This window comes from Rhynchophorus ferrugineus, unplaced genomic scaffold (genome assembly GCF_030347505.1).
Source record: "Rhynchophorus ferrugineus isolate W39M unplaced genomic scaffold, kcgeb_rfMv2 rfM1, whole genome shotgun sequence".
NCBI lineage: Eukaryota > Metazoa > Arthropoda > Insecta > Coleoptera > Curculionidae > Rhynchophorus > Rhynchophorus ferrugineus.
This window is the reverse complement of record NW_027472580.1, coordinates 19,275,243-19,290,253: the sequence shown is the minus strand read 5'-3', so window position 1 is coordinate 19,290,253 and position 15,011 is coordinate 19,275,243. Positions and strand designations below refer to the sequence as shown.

The following is a 15,011-nucleotide window of genomic DNA, read 5'->3' as shown; positions in this document are numbered from 1 at the left end:
CAATAGAACTTAAAAAAAACCTAAAAACTAAAGATGTAAAATAACCATAAATACTAAATAAAAAAAAACCTATATAGCTAATCATAGAAAAAAAACTAATCCATAATATAATTAAAAATGATATCACAATAACTACTATAGGCTTTGTAAATAAAGTAAATGCTTTATTTATTATGGAATATTATTATTGCCATACAAATAGTCAAAATATATTACTATTTATCATTCCCAATTTTAATCTTTTTACCCTATTACAGCAACAATTTTGAAAAACATCGTACCAAAATGCTATAATATTAATAAATATATTGTTATTTATAAGCAAACTACCAAAAAAATCATAAAACTACATATATTACGTATAAATCTATGTAAGCATAAATTGGGTACATTTTTGTCAAGTTCGCGGCTAGGACGACAGAGCCAGAAACGTTAAAAATCAGTCGAATGAAACTAGTAGAACCAAAAATACTAAAAAAACGACTGAAACAGTCGATCGTAAATAGTAACAAAATCAGTCGGACCGAAAATAGCGGTTGAACACAGTCCACTGAAACAGTCACTGGTAAAAAGTAGTAAAATCAGTCGAACTAAAAATAGCGAATGAAAGAGTCGATAGTAAAAAGTAACCAATTACTAAAGAGTCACTAGTCGATTTCAGTCAATAGTTCCCACAAATTATTGTTTTTTATCCAGGGCGTAATTTAAAGATTATATTTAAGAAACCACTAATAAATAATTAGATATCATAGATAAATAAAAGCAGAGATCTAAATAAATGATATAACAACTATTTTCTCAATAAATATTAAAATGAATAATGCAAATAAGCGTGCCAGATCTTTTTGTCGAGGTGGTCGGGTGATAATTCTGCAATCATATAAAAACGTACCTGAGCAACCAATTTTCAATGGCAGGAGTGGATTTAAAATACAATTGAGATATTACGTAGACAGATATTTCTATTGTCAGGTAATTAAAATAAAACGGTACTGGCAGTCAAAATATTGGCATCTATAATAATTTCAATAATAATTGTATCGATAATTGAATATATCGACAAATACTGGTAGCAGATGGTACTGATAATCTCAATAAAAGATGATTAATTAACCAAGATGGTTAGCAATAAACTTGTCCATAGTGGTCAATAATTGATGGACAATCATTAAAACATAGACATTTATAGTAACTGATAACAGTAAATGATAACAAATGCACACGGCACAACTTAACAGCTTATTCTCTAACACGACCAATAATGGACGTCCAATGAGATCAAGGGAAGTAGACGAACGAGATCTTACTATTAGCACTGTACTATTTTATACACTGCTTCAGATAGTCTATAAACCACATATAATGCATTTATATAGCTAACAAACAACATATAATGGATAATAGTGATAATAGCGATAAATGATAGCAATGATAAGCTGTGCTTGGATGAACTATGACATGTATGAAGGAAAAGTATATAGTATCACGACGTACGATAGTACGTTCAGCTTATGACCTAACAGTAATGCGCGAGATCTGCTGTCACTAAAGTTAGTAGGCCTCGCTAGGATTAAGTTAAATTCTCAAAATAAATAAATAAATGAACATTACTGTTACTAGTGCACGCACTTCTACACTTCCAGCTATGATGGACGTGCAATGCGTACAAGGGAGAAAGCTGAAAGCCTAACGCTAGATACGCTGCCACCATGAACCAGCACAAACCACTTTCGGTGGCGTTTATGTGAGCTCCAAGTTATACATAGATCATAACTACATATTAGTAACTTTAGCCACATTGACGATAGTTTCTGGATTATGAAAGAGTTATAATTTATATATACAGTTGCAACCATTAGACAGACAGACACAGATAGACTTAGACAAAGATATATCTTTTGCTATAATAACTGATTCGTCGGGAAATGGTCCAAGTACTGTTTCTTTTTTTGTTAGGATATCAGCAGTGTAGAGTGGATACAGAAGTAGTCCCAAGCCTCTACCTTAGTGGAAATATCTGTATAAAAACTTATATATTCTATATCCTTAAACAACTGAATATTTATCACTTTCCAGTCTTCTGGAATGTAAAAACGAAGAATTTTATAAGATTAATTAATTTTTTTTTATATACTTCTATTGCTGTTTTTATTCGTAAATACATACAAATTATCAAATACATCTTCTTGTTATATCATTACTTGGCATATAAGCAATTGGATATTTAGCCATTTGTTTTCATTTTCTAAAACCTCTTCTAAATCAGTTATGTTTCTATTTATATATTGTTGACTGAGGACCAATACTATGATTAAGGACACGGTTAGCGCCGGACACGTGTTGTTTATTATTTAGGTACTGATCATAAATTACGATGGCAAGTTACAAATTTTAGAAAGCATTTCATGTGTAAGAACTAAGCCTGTTACACATTTTATTGTATATGGAATGATGCCAACCCTCAAAAAGTACACCAAGTAGTAACTTATCCACAAAGTTACTAGTATCGTACGGATTTTGGGACAGCATTCATCATTGTTCTGTACTATTAGAAAATAACTTTGGCGAGGGCATCACTGTTATCGACTAACATTACTGAACGACGATAACAGATTTATTTTGGCCAAAATTAAATAACATTCATATGTGATGCGATTTTATTAACAGGATGACACTGTAACCAACTGAAGCTTTTTTAACAACATAATTAACCACTTTCTTTAGTAGCATTTAAATAGTTCAATAATAAAATTAATAAGTTATAGAAAAATTATTTTATTAATAAACCCACTAGATCCATTATTTACTGAAAAATATTAAATAAATAAAAGAAATAAAAAGGCAATTCAATAGACAATAGAAGCGCATAATTAACATACTTAGGGAGTACCTCTGTCCTATTTAACTTACATGTGTTTGACTTTTAAGAGTGTAAAGGAAATAAAACATACGTTTGGTATTTATTAATTATCGTATTAAAGACATGTCTGACCTAGGAGTGTCGGCCACTGAGAAAAATATCGATATTTCGATATATCGATATATCGGAGAAAAAATATCGATAATGTTTGTAATATATCCAAATTTTTAATAAAGCCTTACTATTAACTACCAAAATATATTAAACCTTAAATCAAACGGAAAATATCGATAGTTTTTTAACATAGATATATTTCGACAACCCAAACAATTATATAAATTTTGATTTGTTTTGTTGGTAATTTACCTTTTTATATATAGTTTGGGCTCGGCACCGACTTCAACGTGATCAGTTGGTAGTAGTTAAAATAATATTGTAAATAGAAAAATAGGTTTAGGTAGGTATAAGCTAAATTGTGTGTATATAGTAATTAGGTTTAATAATTATAAATTAAATAATTAATTATTAAAATAAATTAATTTAAATATTATAATACATATTTTATTTTAAAACGTTTTTCTTCTGTGTTAAAGTTCTAAGTTTGATTATTTTTTAAATTTTTAGTGAGTTCCTTATTTATTTTTGAAGTCGGTTCAATTTTTTTGTTAAAAATATTTACTCAATAAACTACGCAGTTATTTTATTTAATATTACAATTGGTAGGTCAAGTAAAGGTGCATCCCGTATGAGAAAAAATGGCTACCTAGCCTAGTTGATGTAAGAAATGTTCTAACTAATCAATTACAAAAAGTTATTGTCCCCCTTGGGAATCGAACAGGCGACCTCCGTTTGGGAGCTAAAGCCTTTAACTAATGCACCATAGAAGCATAGCTATAGTTTATGCTTAATAAACAAACTGAATAGCCTTTGCACTGAACGACTTCCGGTTTTCCGTCTCATCAGCTCAGCAATAACATTATACACAAATATCTGATTATTATAGATAAAAAATATGTGAAAACATTGTACGTCCCTTTGAAATTTGAGCGTTTCTCTCGATTTCTTACCCCCTTTACCCTAAGAGATCCTGATTTGGTTCCAACGGGAGCACCTCGGAAGTGCACTTTTTCGAATAAAAAAAGAATTTTGAAATTCGGACCACAATTAACGGAGAAATCGGCGAACATTCATTAGAAAAATATATAATCAGCCAAACATAGAACCTCCTCGTTTTTCGAAATCGGTTAAGAACTGGATCCGTTAGGAAGCGCTGAGACTTCGGACACGGGTTTCAGGATTTTTTTTATCTTTTAAACATTTTTCGATTATGAGAATATATCAGAACAAAATCACTAATTAAATTTTATTGCGATCATCTTAAAGTGCTTGTTTTGGTATTATTCCATCCAAACATATCCATAATTACTTCACAAGCCAGTATTACGTTAGTTTTTACAGAAAAATGCTAAATAATTTAACAGTTATTTTAAATCGCTCGATTTAAATATATTTAATTTAAAAAAATGTTGTTTCAGGTGCGAACTCAGGTAGAAACCATATATTTGTGACGATACCAAGATTCGTCACGGGTATTCCAGTAACATTAGGTATTGTAACCGACCGTAACTACTCCGGAAATCCAGTAATACGGCCGTATCCCAGCTGGTCTTGGCATAGAAATTCCGAAAACTGCGCTAGAAATAGGATAGTTTCAGTATTTCGTATAAAGGTGAGTCAGTTCTAAAAAACATTGTATAATAGTTTAACATATACTTCCCAAGTTATATCCGCAGGGAACTAGAATACATCTTGCCACGTATTTCAACATAAAGGGTCGGTTTTTGCTGAAAAATTCTACTATATTTCGTAAATATACCATATAAGGTTAAACGAATTCTTTAGAATGTCAAATCCTAAAGTGCCATCGACACAGGCTGCTAAGAGCGAATGTGAATTGCTGCAAAAAATAACAGCAAAAGCGAGTGAAAGACGCAAAGTCATCCACATTGTGATTTATTTGTGAAGTATGCACTAAGGGTGTTGGCCACCGAAAAAATATATCAATATTTAAAAAATATCGATATTTTACAAAAATATATCGATATTTGTAAGAAAAAATAAAACTAGTGAAATATCAGGCTAAAAAGATATATATTCTTCCTAAATCTCTTAAAAAATAGTGATATTTTCTATAAACCTTTAAAAAATAGTGATTTTTTTTCTGCATCCCTAGTATGCACTGTTATACCTCAAATAAAAACTTCTGCCACACCCAGCATATTCACCAAACATAGCACCCTCTAATTTCCACTTGTTTAGATTGACAAAGCACAGCTTGGCAGGGACATGGTTTCGAAATAACGAAAAAGTGTGAAAACGGATCGATTATTATATCGTTACCATTCCAACGTGTTTCTTTCGTCATAGTATCATCCATGTCCAATTTTTGATTATCATATATTGTAATTTTTCTCTCAAATAAATTTCCTTAAGTGAAAAAATGAGCACAATACATGCAAGCACCTAATAGAAAGCCCACCAAAATTGGGCCCTAATATCAAATATCTTTCACACTTATATTTAACGTATTAAGAACCTTAAGAAACGTATCTTATAAATATTGAATATATTGTATGTTAGCAAACAGCTCTGTTCTATTCAAAAGAGGCCCCTATTAATTTATGGTTATTAACGTCAACTGTTTCACCTCTCGTTACTTACTGTTCCACTGATATCTCTCAAAAGCCGAATTCAGATCTTTCTCGTTCCGATATAACATAAATTAAATAAAACTAATCCTGTACTATTCTTGCAAGATTTAATTGTACCGTCACACTATTAGTATTATACATAGTTATAATATATGTAACATATTAAAATATATAAAAAATCAGTTTATTTATGTTTATATTTTTTTTTAAATTTTATATATTGAGTAATTAAAAGCATTTCTGTTATTTTTTTACGAGGGTCACAATTTATATTTCGGGAATTGGCAACACTGTTGCCATGTAAGTCCATCTGACGGTTCAATCGTAAAGTTTGACATTTTTGACGATATACGTACTCAGAATATTTTGTCGAACGGACGCTATTTGTTTATTTTATATTTAGTTGAAAGTTTCGTCTCGGCAAAAAATGGAACTGAATCGTGAACATTTTCGTGCGATGATTTTTTACGATTTTTGGCGTGGATTATCACAACAAGAATGCATCAATCAACTTAATTTGACTTTTGGCGATGAAGCTCCAACAAAAACCACCGTGTATCGCTAGTTTAGTGAATTCAATCGGGGTCGTAGTTCGGTGTCCGACGAGTTTCGTGAAGGTCGTCCAAACTCGGCTGTTGTGCCAAAAAAAAAATCGATGCTGTGTGCCAAATGATTCAGCAAGATCATCATGTTACCTATTATGAGATTGAAGCATCCATAATCATTAGTTCCACCAGCATATATGCGATTTTACATGAACACTTAGCTGTGCGAAAGTTATGTTCGAGTTGGATCCCACATTTTTTGACAATCGCTCAAAAACAGGCTCGTGTCGAAAGACGCTTATAAAATCGTGAGAGGTGACGAATCATGGATATATTCGTATGAGCCCGAAAGTTAGCAGCATGACTGTATGGGTATTCCAAGATGAACCAAATCAGACAAGTTGTTCGCGCACGAAGTACTTCAAAGAAAATGGAATATGGTGTTTTTTTCAGGAAAACTGATCATATTGCAACAGTATCTCTAGAGGATCGTAGAACAGTAAATTCTGATTCGTAAACTACCATTTGTTTGCCAGAAGTCTTCGGTGAAATAAGGAAAACAAACAAAGAGACGCCGCATTGTTCTTCATCATGACAATGCGAGCTCTCACACATTGGCCCAAACAAGAGACTATTTGAGCACTCACAACATCGAATTGGTGGGTCATCCGCCATGCAACCCTGATTGGACACCCAATAACTTCTTTTTATTCCCAACTGTGAAAAATTAACTGCGTGGTCAACGATCATCGTCCGCGGAAACTATTGAAGCGTTCAAAAATCATGTCTTGAAGATACCTCATTTGGAATGGAAGAAATGCTTTGAAAATTGGTTTAAGCGTATGCAAAAGTATATCGATCATTGTGGCGAGTACTTTTGAAAAGTAATAAAATTATATTGGCAGCTAAACTATTTGTTTTCTTCCTATTCCCGAAATATAAATAGTGTTGATTTTTTAAATACGAGGGGTATTACAGTAACCTGAAACAATTAACTCGGCAAGCCGATTAATTATTAATAGTTGTTAATCATAATAGATTATAAATATATGTATGGTAGTTTGACAATAGACATTAAATATAAATAAATATATTTTGAGAAAATTTGTCCGTTAAGTCACTGAATTGTCTATTATTTATGAAAAAATTAAAAGGATTAATCGAAAATCTAAAATCTCTTCTTTTTTTTTTATTTTCTAAGCCGCTTTTATAATATACTGCTATTAATAATCTCAATTTACATAGTATTTATAATTGCTGCTTTCAAATGTTGTTTATTAATAATTTTTTCCCATATTTTAATCTGGGTTTTTACACTTTAATTATGTTATTAACAATCCCGCATTATCACCACTGGACCAAACAACAAATTTCATTTTAGCATATGTTTCCTCGATGAGATAACACCTAACGGTGTCTACAACGCAAAAGACCAAAATTTGCTTTTAAATTGGTACAAAGATTCCCCGAGAAATTGCCAGATTACGTACGTGAGGCAACTCCTTTAAATCGCCTTGAACTATTCTAATGAAGCAATATATTATTTAGATATACCTGTTACAAAATCAGCAAGACCCATCGGTATTTATTCCTTCGTATCATACCACGTAAACACGCCCGTAAACATGAAATGACAAGTTACTCAGATCGGATGAATACTAATTATGCGGAGATTTAAAAAAGATAGTCAACACAATAATAGTAAATATCTACAACGTGATATACTACATTTCAAACGTGCCCACAAAAAAAAACCCTAAAATGATTTTATTGTTTTTTTTTATTTTCAGATTGACGAGTGTGGCAGGCTCTGGGTCCTGGATACTGGAAAGATCGGCGATAATATCATCTGTCCGCCTCAGCTGCTGGCCTTTGACTTGGAAACGGTGGGTGTATTAACAACATAATCGGTCATGCCTTGGTAATGACCTTTGCGTTTACACGCGCTTTCGTTGCGTAATATTTGATCGTGGCCGACACACCAACCGTTGCGAGAGCACTCACGGAACATCGCTGACGCTTCCTCCAACGGTCAATTATCGCCGGCATCGACATTGAAATTCGATGTTAATGACCCAGATTTAGAGAGAAGGTTTCAAACGGATATAAATTTGTTCATTCATTTGCCTTTGTCACAATATTATCTTATTGGACAAATAACATAGTATGATAACAGAGAACGGTGCAAGTGTACACAAGCTATATTAATATAACGAAATGCCAGCTTGGTTGGCGCAGTGGTGAAGGCGACAGAACGATCCTCCTACTGTTGCGATAGTCGCGAGTTCGAATCCTGCTGGGGCATGGTCGTAAATTTATGTTTGTGATTGTTTAACAGTAGGTTCCGACCAGATAAACCCTCGTTGGTAAAAGGAGACTTTAAAATACAAAAAAAAAAACGAAATAAAACAATTTTAAACAACATGGTTTACATGATGTGACCGTTATTTCTGGATGTAATATAACTTGTGATGCTGTTTCATCGTTGCTCTGGCAATTGAATGTGGTTTATGGACGTATGAAAATAAACTACATCTCAAATAGGACTCCCATAATCGACGCTGTGGGGTTCGATGTTTCGATGACGTAGCTCATTTTCTTCGATGACAAGACGTTGATAATTCTGGTACCGTGGCGAAGATATGACGAGTCTACGGTGACTATAATCGATACCTAGCTTCTACGGCTGCTCCGAGACTAATTAAACGTCTTTCAAATCATAATGTCTGCCGATAAGTCTAAGACTGCGAGCGAAAGAAGACATTATGATACCTAACCAACAGTATATCTAAGAAACGTATTTTACTTTCATTCAAGGGCATATTTACTTTTTACGTTTAGTTTTTGTTTCCTTCGATGGTATGTTTACCTGTGTACACCATTCTTGATAAAATTAATCACTGAATTATGTCTAATGCATTAAACGTATCTACAAAACAGTTCGTATTCCTTCTCTCCTCGTATATTGTAACCTAATGCTCATGTTTAGTTCTGAACAATTACAATCATATCTGTGCACACAAATCTTTCACGCCCTACAATACTATTTTCTACAGTTATATTCCATTAATTATGTGCATACATTTAGTTGTTTCCAATCTCATCACTATGTCTCAGGAAATTCCAGCATTATCAAATATCCTGAAAGTTTCCTTCAGTCACTTTCACTTTTCGAGTCACTGTCCAAGGTAATCACTAAAATATCAATCTGTCTAAACCATATTCACGATTCCATCATTTATCAATTACTTCTTCTTTATATCTTATTGAGTTCATCCAATCCGAAGGTATTATGGTCGACAATGCTTCGTTCCATATATACAAACAGCTCTGGATGGAATACCCTTTTCATCCAGTAGTAACCAGTTATAATAAGCATTTGTTATCAACTGGATTGGATTGAATATACAGCAATAGGGAGCAAGACGTAATATTATGTGACCATATTGTTCAGCCATATGATCTGCTGTATATCATTTTCTGGACTTATTTCTATAAAAAGTAAATTTGAAATAGTCCATTGTTCAACATGGTTTCTTCAAAACTTATCTTATATACTTTAAGCCATTCCTTAATTGCAGCTTTTGTTGGTGCACTTGTTGGGATCTTCTCCACCAGTGTACTATGATATGGTGAATTATCTATAACAATAACTAATGGTACCTCCAAGTTCTTTAAAAGCTGATTTTAAAACCACTGCAAAAGCACCTTATGGTTCATTTCTCCATGGTAGTCACTCTTGGACTTAGAGGCAAACACTGATTCTGCACTCGGAATAAAAATATATCATTTATATGATATATTTCATGACATATATTTATGTCTGCAATGAATTATTAATAAATGTTATGACCAACAAAACCTAATCGATAGATATTCTCACGTTTACCTTTTTCCATCAACTTGTGTTGCCTTTACGCTTTTTTTATTACCATCTTGCTATGGGTATCATTCATTGATTTTGTTATGTTTTTAGAAATTGTATTCTTTTAAAAGAAAGGTCTGCAAGTTCCATTAAACCCATTCGTGGTTTATCTCTACACCACTTAAAGCCAATAATTACCTAACTGTTTATGAATAAATAGCTGCATATGTTTCAGCTTTTTATGGATACTTTGAAGATTAACAATTTTCTCTGGAATAATTGTGTTAAATTATGTTTCGATTGAAAAAACTACTTACGGTTTTTAAATAACTAATAAATAATAAAAACCGTGGCGATTTGAAATTTATTAAAACAAATCCTTAAAACAACGTTTGACGGCTTATAACCGGTAATTATAACATTTTGAATAATTTGTGTACCTTTGACAATATAACGACTTTGACAGGCTAGTTGGGTTTCAAGTTCAAACATATCAGACAGCATTATGTCGCTTTTTAACTAGAATAAAATGAGAAGGAAAATATTGTCTAATTCTACAACTAAATTACAAATTGCGACAGGCAATACATTTAACATTTTGATGACGTATATATTAAAACACATTGAATAGGCTATAGTTCATTATATGCAATATAGTGGGCCCCATGATTGTGCGCATACGCCAAATATATTTTTCTAAATAAAATATATTCTAATTACAACAACATGGTATAGTTTAACAACATGACCTATTAGTATCAATCTAAAACGAATTTAATAGGCTGATTCGGTCACATGCAACAAACAGCATTCTATCTTTTTTTATCGCTAATTATAATTATATACTAAATATTTTATCTTTCAACTTTTGCTAATATATACTTAATTATCAATTATAGAATCAAGTAGTTCATCGACATGAATTTTCCACTAAAGTCATCGGTCTGCAGTATCTTTTTGTCACGCCGGCCGTTGACGTCAGGGATCCAGATAACGGATGCAGAGATACATTTGTGTATGTAGCCGATGTCCTTGGCTTCTCGTTGATAGTGTACGACGCGGCCAACGACAGATCATGGAAAATCCAAGATAAAACCATGTACCCCTATCCTAGTTATGGAACTTATAATATAGCTGGTGAGTACATTTTAAAAAATGTAGAATTTAAAAATAGATAATGCGTGATGCTTCTTGATTGTTCAGGTGATTCGTTCGAGTTGATGGATGGAATACTCGGACTGGCTTTGTCACCATATCAACCGAACGAAGAGAGAGTGCTTTTCTTTCACGCAATGTCTAGCCCTACGGAGAATTGGGTTTACACTTCTGACATAAGAAATTTCACCAGATTCCAGGGTAATTCAGCATCATCTCCAGAAATATTCCACGTAAGTCCGTTAAATATTTTGTAAAATATGTGAATCGAAATAGTCGGTGTATTTAAGTAATTTTTGTCATTTTTAATGTAATAATTGTGTAATAATATTGATATTTTAGACGAATTCTTTGTTTCAATTTATGAAGTAACAAAATCAATATCTCTATACTATATGCTTTTAAATTATATATGTCTATGAATAAATTTTAAAGGTTTTTTTTTAAGCATTTTTGTGAAATATCGATTCAATGTATTTTATTCAAAGTATTGTTTATCAACAGCTGCTAATATTCCTTATATTTGAGACAATTTAAAGATTTCATCTCCAAATAATGATGCATGTTTTGAGGTTATCTACGAATTCGTGCATTTTTGTGTCTTTATAAAAAGTGAAGCATTGCTTAGATAGGTTCTGACTCTTCTTATTTTAATGTGTCCTTGTTTTCACCGATTTTACAACATGTACTCGAGCAACTCAGATACATCAATTGTAATAGATAACTATCTCCATTGACGGGTTAACTAAATAATGCCCTGAAATCCTCGTCTTCAGATTTTTAGCTGCCCAGAATGCTTTTTGTGTTCGGTATTAAAATCACCACTTTTAAAAAGTCGAAACCAGTTTTTACATGTTGAAACCGATGAAATATGGTTGCCATAAGCTTCACACAGTATTCGATCTACTTCAACTGCCTTTATCTTCAAATTGAAGTAGAAAGGTAAAACTTCCCGCAAATGTGATAAATTCGACGAAATGACAAATACTGAAAAATGAAGCCTGTCGATGAAATTTCAACATGAAGTTGGTTACAAATGTAGCCGATACTATTTAATTCACAGCACGCCATCAATCAGAAACTAAAGTAAAAAACTATGATTTTTTAATTAATTGTAATTCAAAGAATAAATGAAACTTGTTAAACCTGTTATAATACCGAGTTATCACTAGATACAGCAATTAATTAAATGAAATTGAGAATTGAATCAGTTGTATTCAAATATATTTCGATTGCTACCATAGTTATAACCTATATATTAGGTGATCGCATGTATTTTGATTAGCGATATCTATTAATGAAAATATGAACTCTTATTTTAAACAACTATTAACTCCTATTATTTTAACATTTCTCTTCATAAAATAATAATTTATCCTTTAGTATTATTGACTCACCTATGTATTTTCCACAGGCACTAATTTATTCTTTGGTTTGAAGAACTTTGCTGCCAAAGCCCATCGAACACTTCTAGAAACTTATGTTGATGCAGCTCCGTGATATTCCAATTATCAGTTTTGGTTTCGATGACATAGAAGTAGTGTTTTTATATCAATGCCATTCAATGTTCGAGGACAACAAATTGCAAAACTTATTGGACGAAGCCAAATCAAATTCTCAAAAAACTTTCAGATAGTTTAGAAGTTGTTAAATCGAAAGATTTCAGGCTTTTGTATTCGACGGGAAAGATGGAAAAAGAAGGAAAATAACTGTCATAAGAATGGAAAACACCATTTTGATCTGCTTCAACATTCTAGTTCCATTGCTTGCAATACAAAAACAAGACAGTTTTCTGTAACATATTGCGACTAACGATATAATGTAGATCCATAGATCTTAACATATTACCACCACAATCCCAGAGCAACAACAGCAAGTCTTACTGCAGATATTTTCCGACGTCAATTTAACCAATTGAACCACATATTTACGTATATGCAGCAGGGCTTGTCCGGTACACGGTTTTTAAATGTCGAGGAAGTGCGAGAATTGACCCATGACTGGATGACTGCCAAACCAATATCATTTTTTCGAATTGGTAACAAAATTGAAACAAAATTGGTAGAAAATGACGAATCACATTTTCATTAATATGTATCCTATAAATGTTTCTCAGTAAATGTCCTCGTCTTCATGTAATAGTCGCTGTTGATGGTCCTTCCTTTTCCAAGGTAGTCAATGAAAATTATTCCATCCGCATTCCAAAATACAAAAGCCATAACTTTGCCAGCCGACTGTTGCGTTTTCCCATGCTTTGAAGCGGGTTCATAGTGTGCAGTGTACTCGGATGACTGTCGATTGAACTACGGAGTGAAATGATGAAGCCATATTTCATCCATTGTCACATATCGACTCAAAAACTCGGGTTTATTAGGCTTGATCATCTTCAAACACTGCTCCGAATCAAGTCGTCGTTGTTTTTGGTCAAAAATGAGCTCGTGCGACACCCACTTTGCACAGAACTTTCTCATGCCCAAATATTCGTTAATGATAAGATTTACACATTCAGTTGATATCTTCAGAGTGTCTGCTATTTCATTCAATATCAATTTACGGCCATTCAAAATCATTTTGTGGATTTTTTAAATGTTTTCGACGGTAACAAACTTTTTTGGGCGTCCACTGCGTTCACCGTCTTCGGTGCCCATTTCACGAAGTGTAAACTTAGCATACCAATCCTTGATGGTTGATTTTCCTGCGGCAATGTCCGGAAACTCGGCATCAAGCCATGTTTTTGCTTGAAGTGTATTTTTTCGCTTCAAAAGTCAATATTTTATCAACACGCGAAATTCCTTTTTATCAATTTTTTTTCGCAATAACAAAATTTGTTTCACTCAAAATGTTATAATTCTCAAACTAATGCCAGAGCTAACTAAAAAACATATGGATTTAATTTTAGTAGAGCCATCTATGTGTGAGGACGGGGACTGTTCAATTAACCTGTTACATTAAATTTCTGAAAATACATTTTTGAATACATATTATTATTGCAGACATACCGACAAACCAGAAATACACAAAGTGCAGCGGAAGTCATCAACAAAGATGGCATCATGATCTTCGGTCTCTTGTCGGATATAACTCTAGCTTGCTGGAATACCCGGACGGAATATGGATCCAATCGTTTTGATATCATCGCTAATAACCCAGTAACGTTACAGTTCCCCAGTGGAATTAAGGTACCAATCAATAAACTCATCCAGTATTATTTAATTTATGTTTTCTTCTTATATAGATCGTCAGAAACTTCAGAGGCGATGAAGAACTCTGGTTTATGACAAGCCGTTTTCAAAAGGTAGGTGCCGGTACCCTCAATGGAAACGAAGTCAATTTTCGCGTCCAGGCCGTGCGAGTGGATGATATTCTTCATGGGAGCTCGTGTCGAGATAAACAGTTTGCCTCGAATCAGATTGGAGGTGGCTATGGATTGCTCGGAAAAAGAGGATAGAAAAAGACTGAGAAAAACCCTTTGTATATAACACTGATAGTAGTGATTTAATTTATTAAGTTATTAGTCATTAGATTATAATTTATGGGATGGTATTTTAAGTCTTAATCATGATTTTATATGTAAAAAAACCTCTTGAAATGTAAGAACTAAATTATTGAATATAAGATTTTCCTAGAATTGATTTTTTATTTTGATATTAGAATTATGTGAGCGTTATTGTTTAATTCATATATCATTTCTCCCAAATATTCAGGAAAACACTTTACGTTTAAAAACCATAGATTCTTGATTACATAGCTAATCCACATAAGTCGTAAATTCACGTGAGTGATAAATTATTGACAACAATATTACAGCAGTAACTAATCTTAATTAAGTGATTAAGTAATTTTAAAGATTTATTAAAAATATCGATACATTTTAA

The 15,011-nt window shown here is 32.7% G+C and overlaps 1 protein-coding gene across 4 annotated transcripts in view; it reads left to right on the top strand.

The window, feature by feature from the left end:
• LOC143195879 (major royal jelly protein 9) overlaps positions 1-14,764 on the top strand; it is a 55,306-nt gene extending 40,542 nt beyond the window's left edge. For all 4 annotated transcript variants that reach the window (XM_076403413.1, XM_076403391.1, XM_076403399.1 and 1 more), the window contains 6 exons: positions 4,396-4,589; positions 7,907-8,002; positions 10,881-11,118; positions 11,185-11,369; positions 14,130-14,315; positions 14,372-14,764. In XM_076403413.1, the coding sequence (XP_076259528.1) occupies positions 4,396-4,589; positions 7,907-8,002; positions 10,881-11,118; positions 11,185-11,369; positions 14,130-14,315; positions 14,372-14,584 (1,112 nt within the window). In that variant the 3' untranslated portion in view covers positions 14,585-14,764. The remainder of the gene's footprint in view (positions 1-4,395; positions 4,590-7,906; positions 8,003-10,880; positions 11,119-11,184; positions 11,370-14,129; positions 14,316-14,371) is intronic.
• Positions 14,765-15,011: the final 247 nt, after the last annotated feature.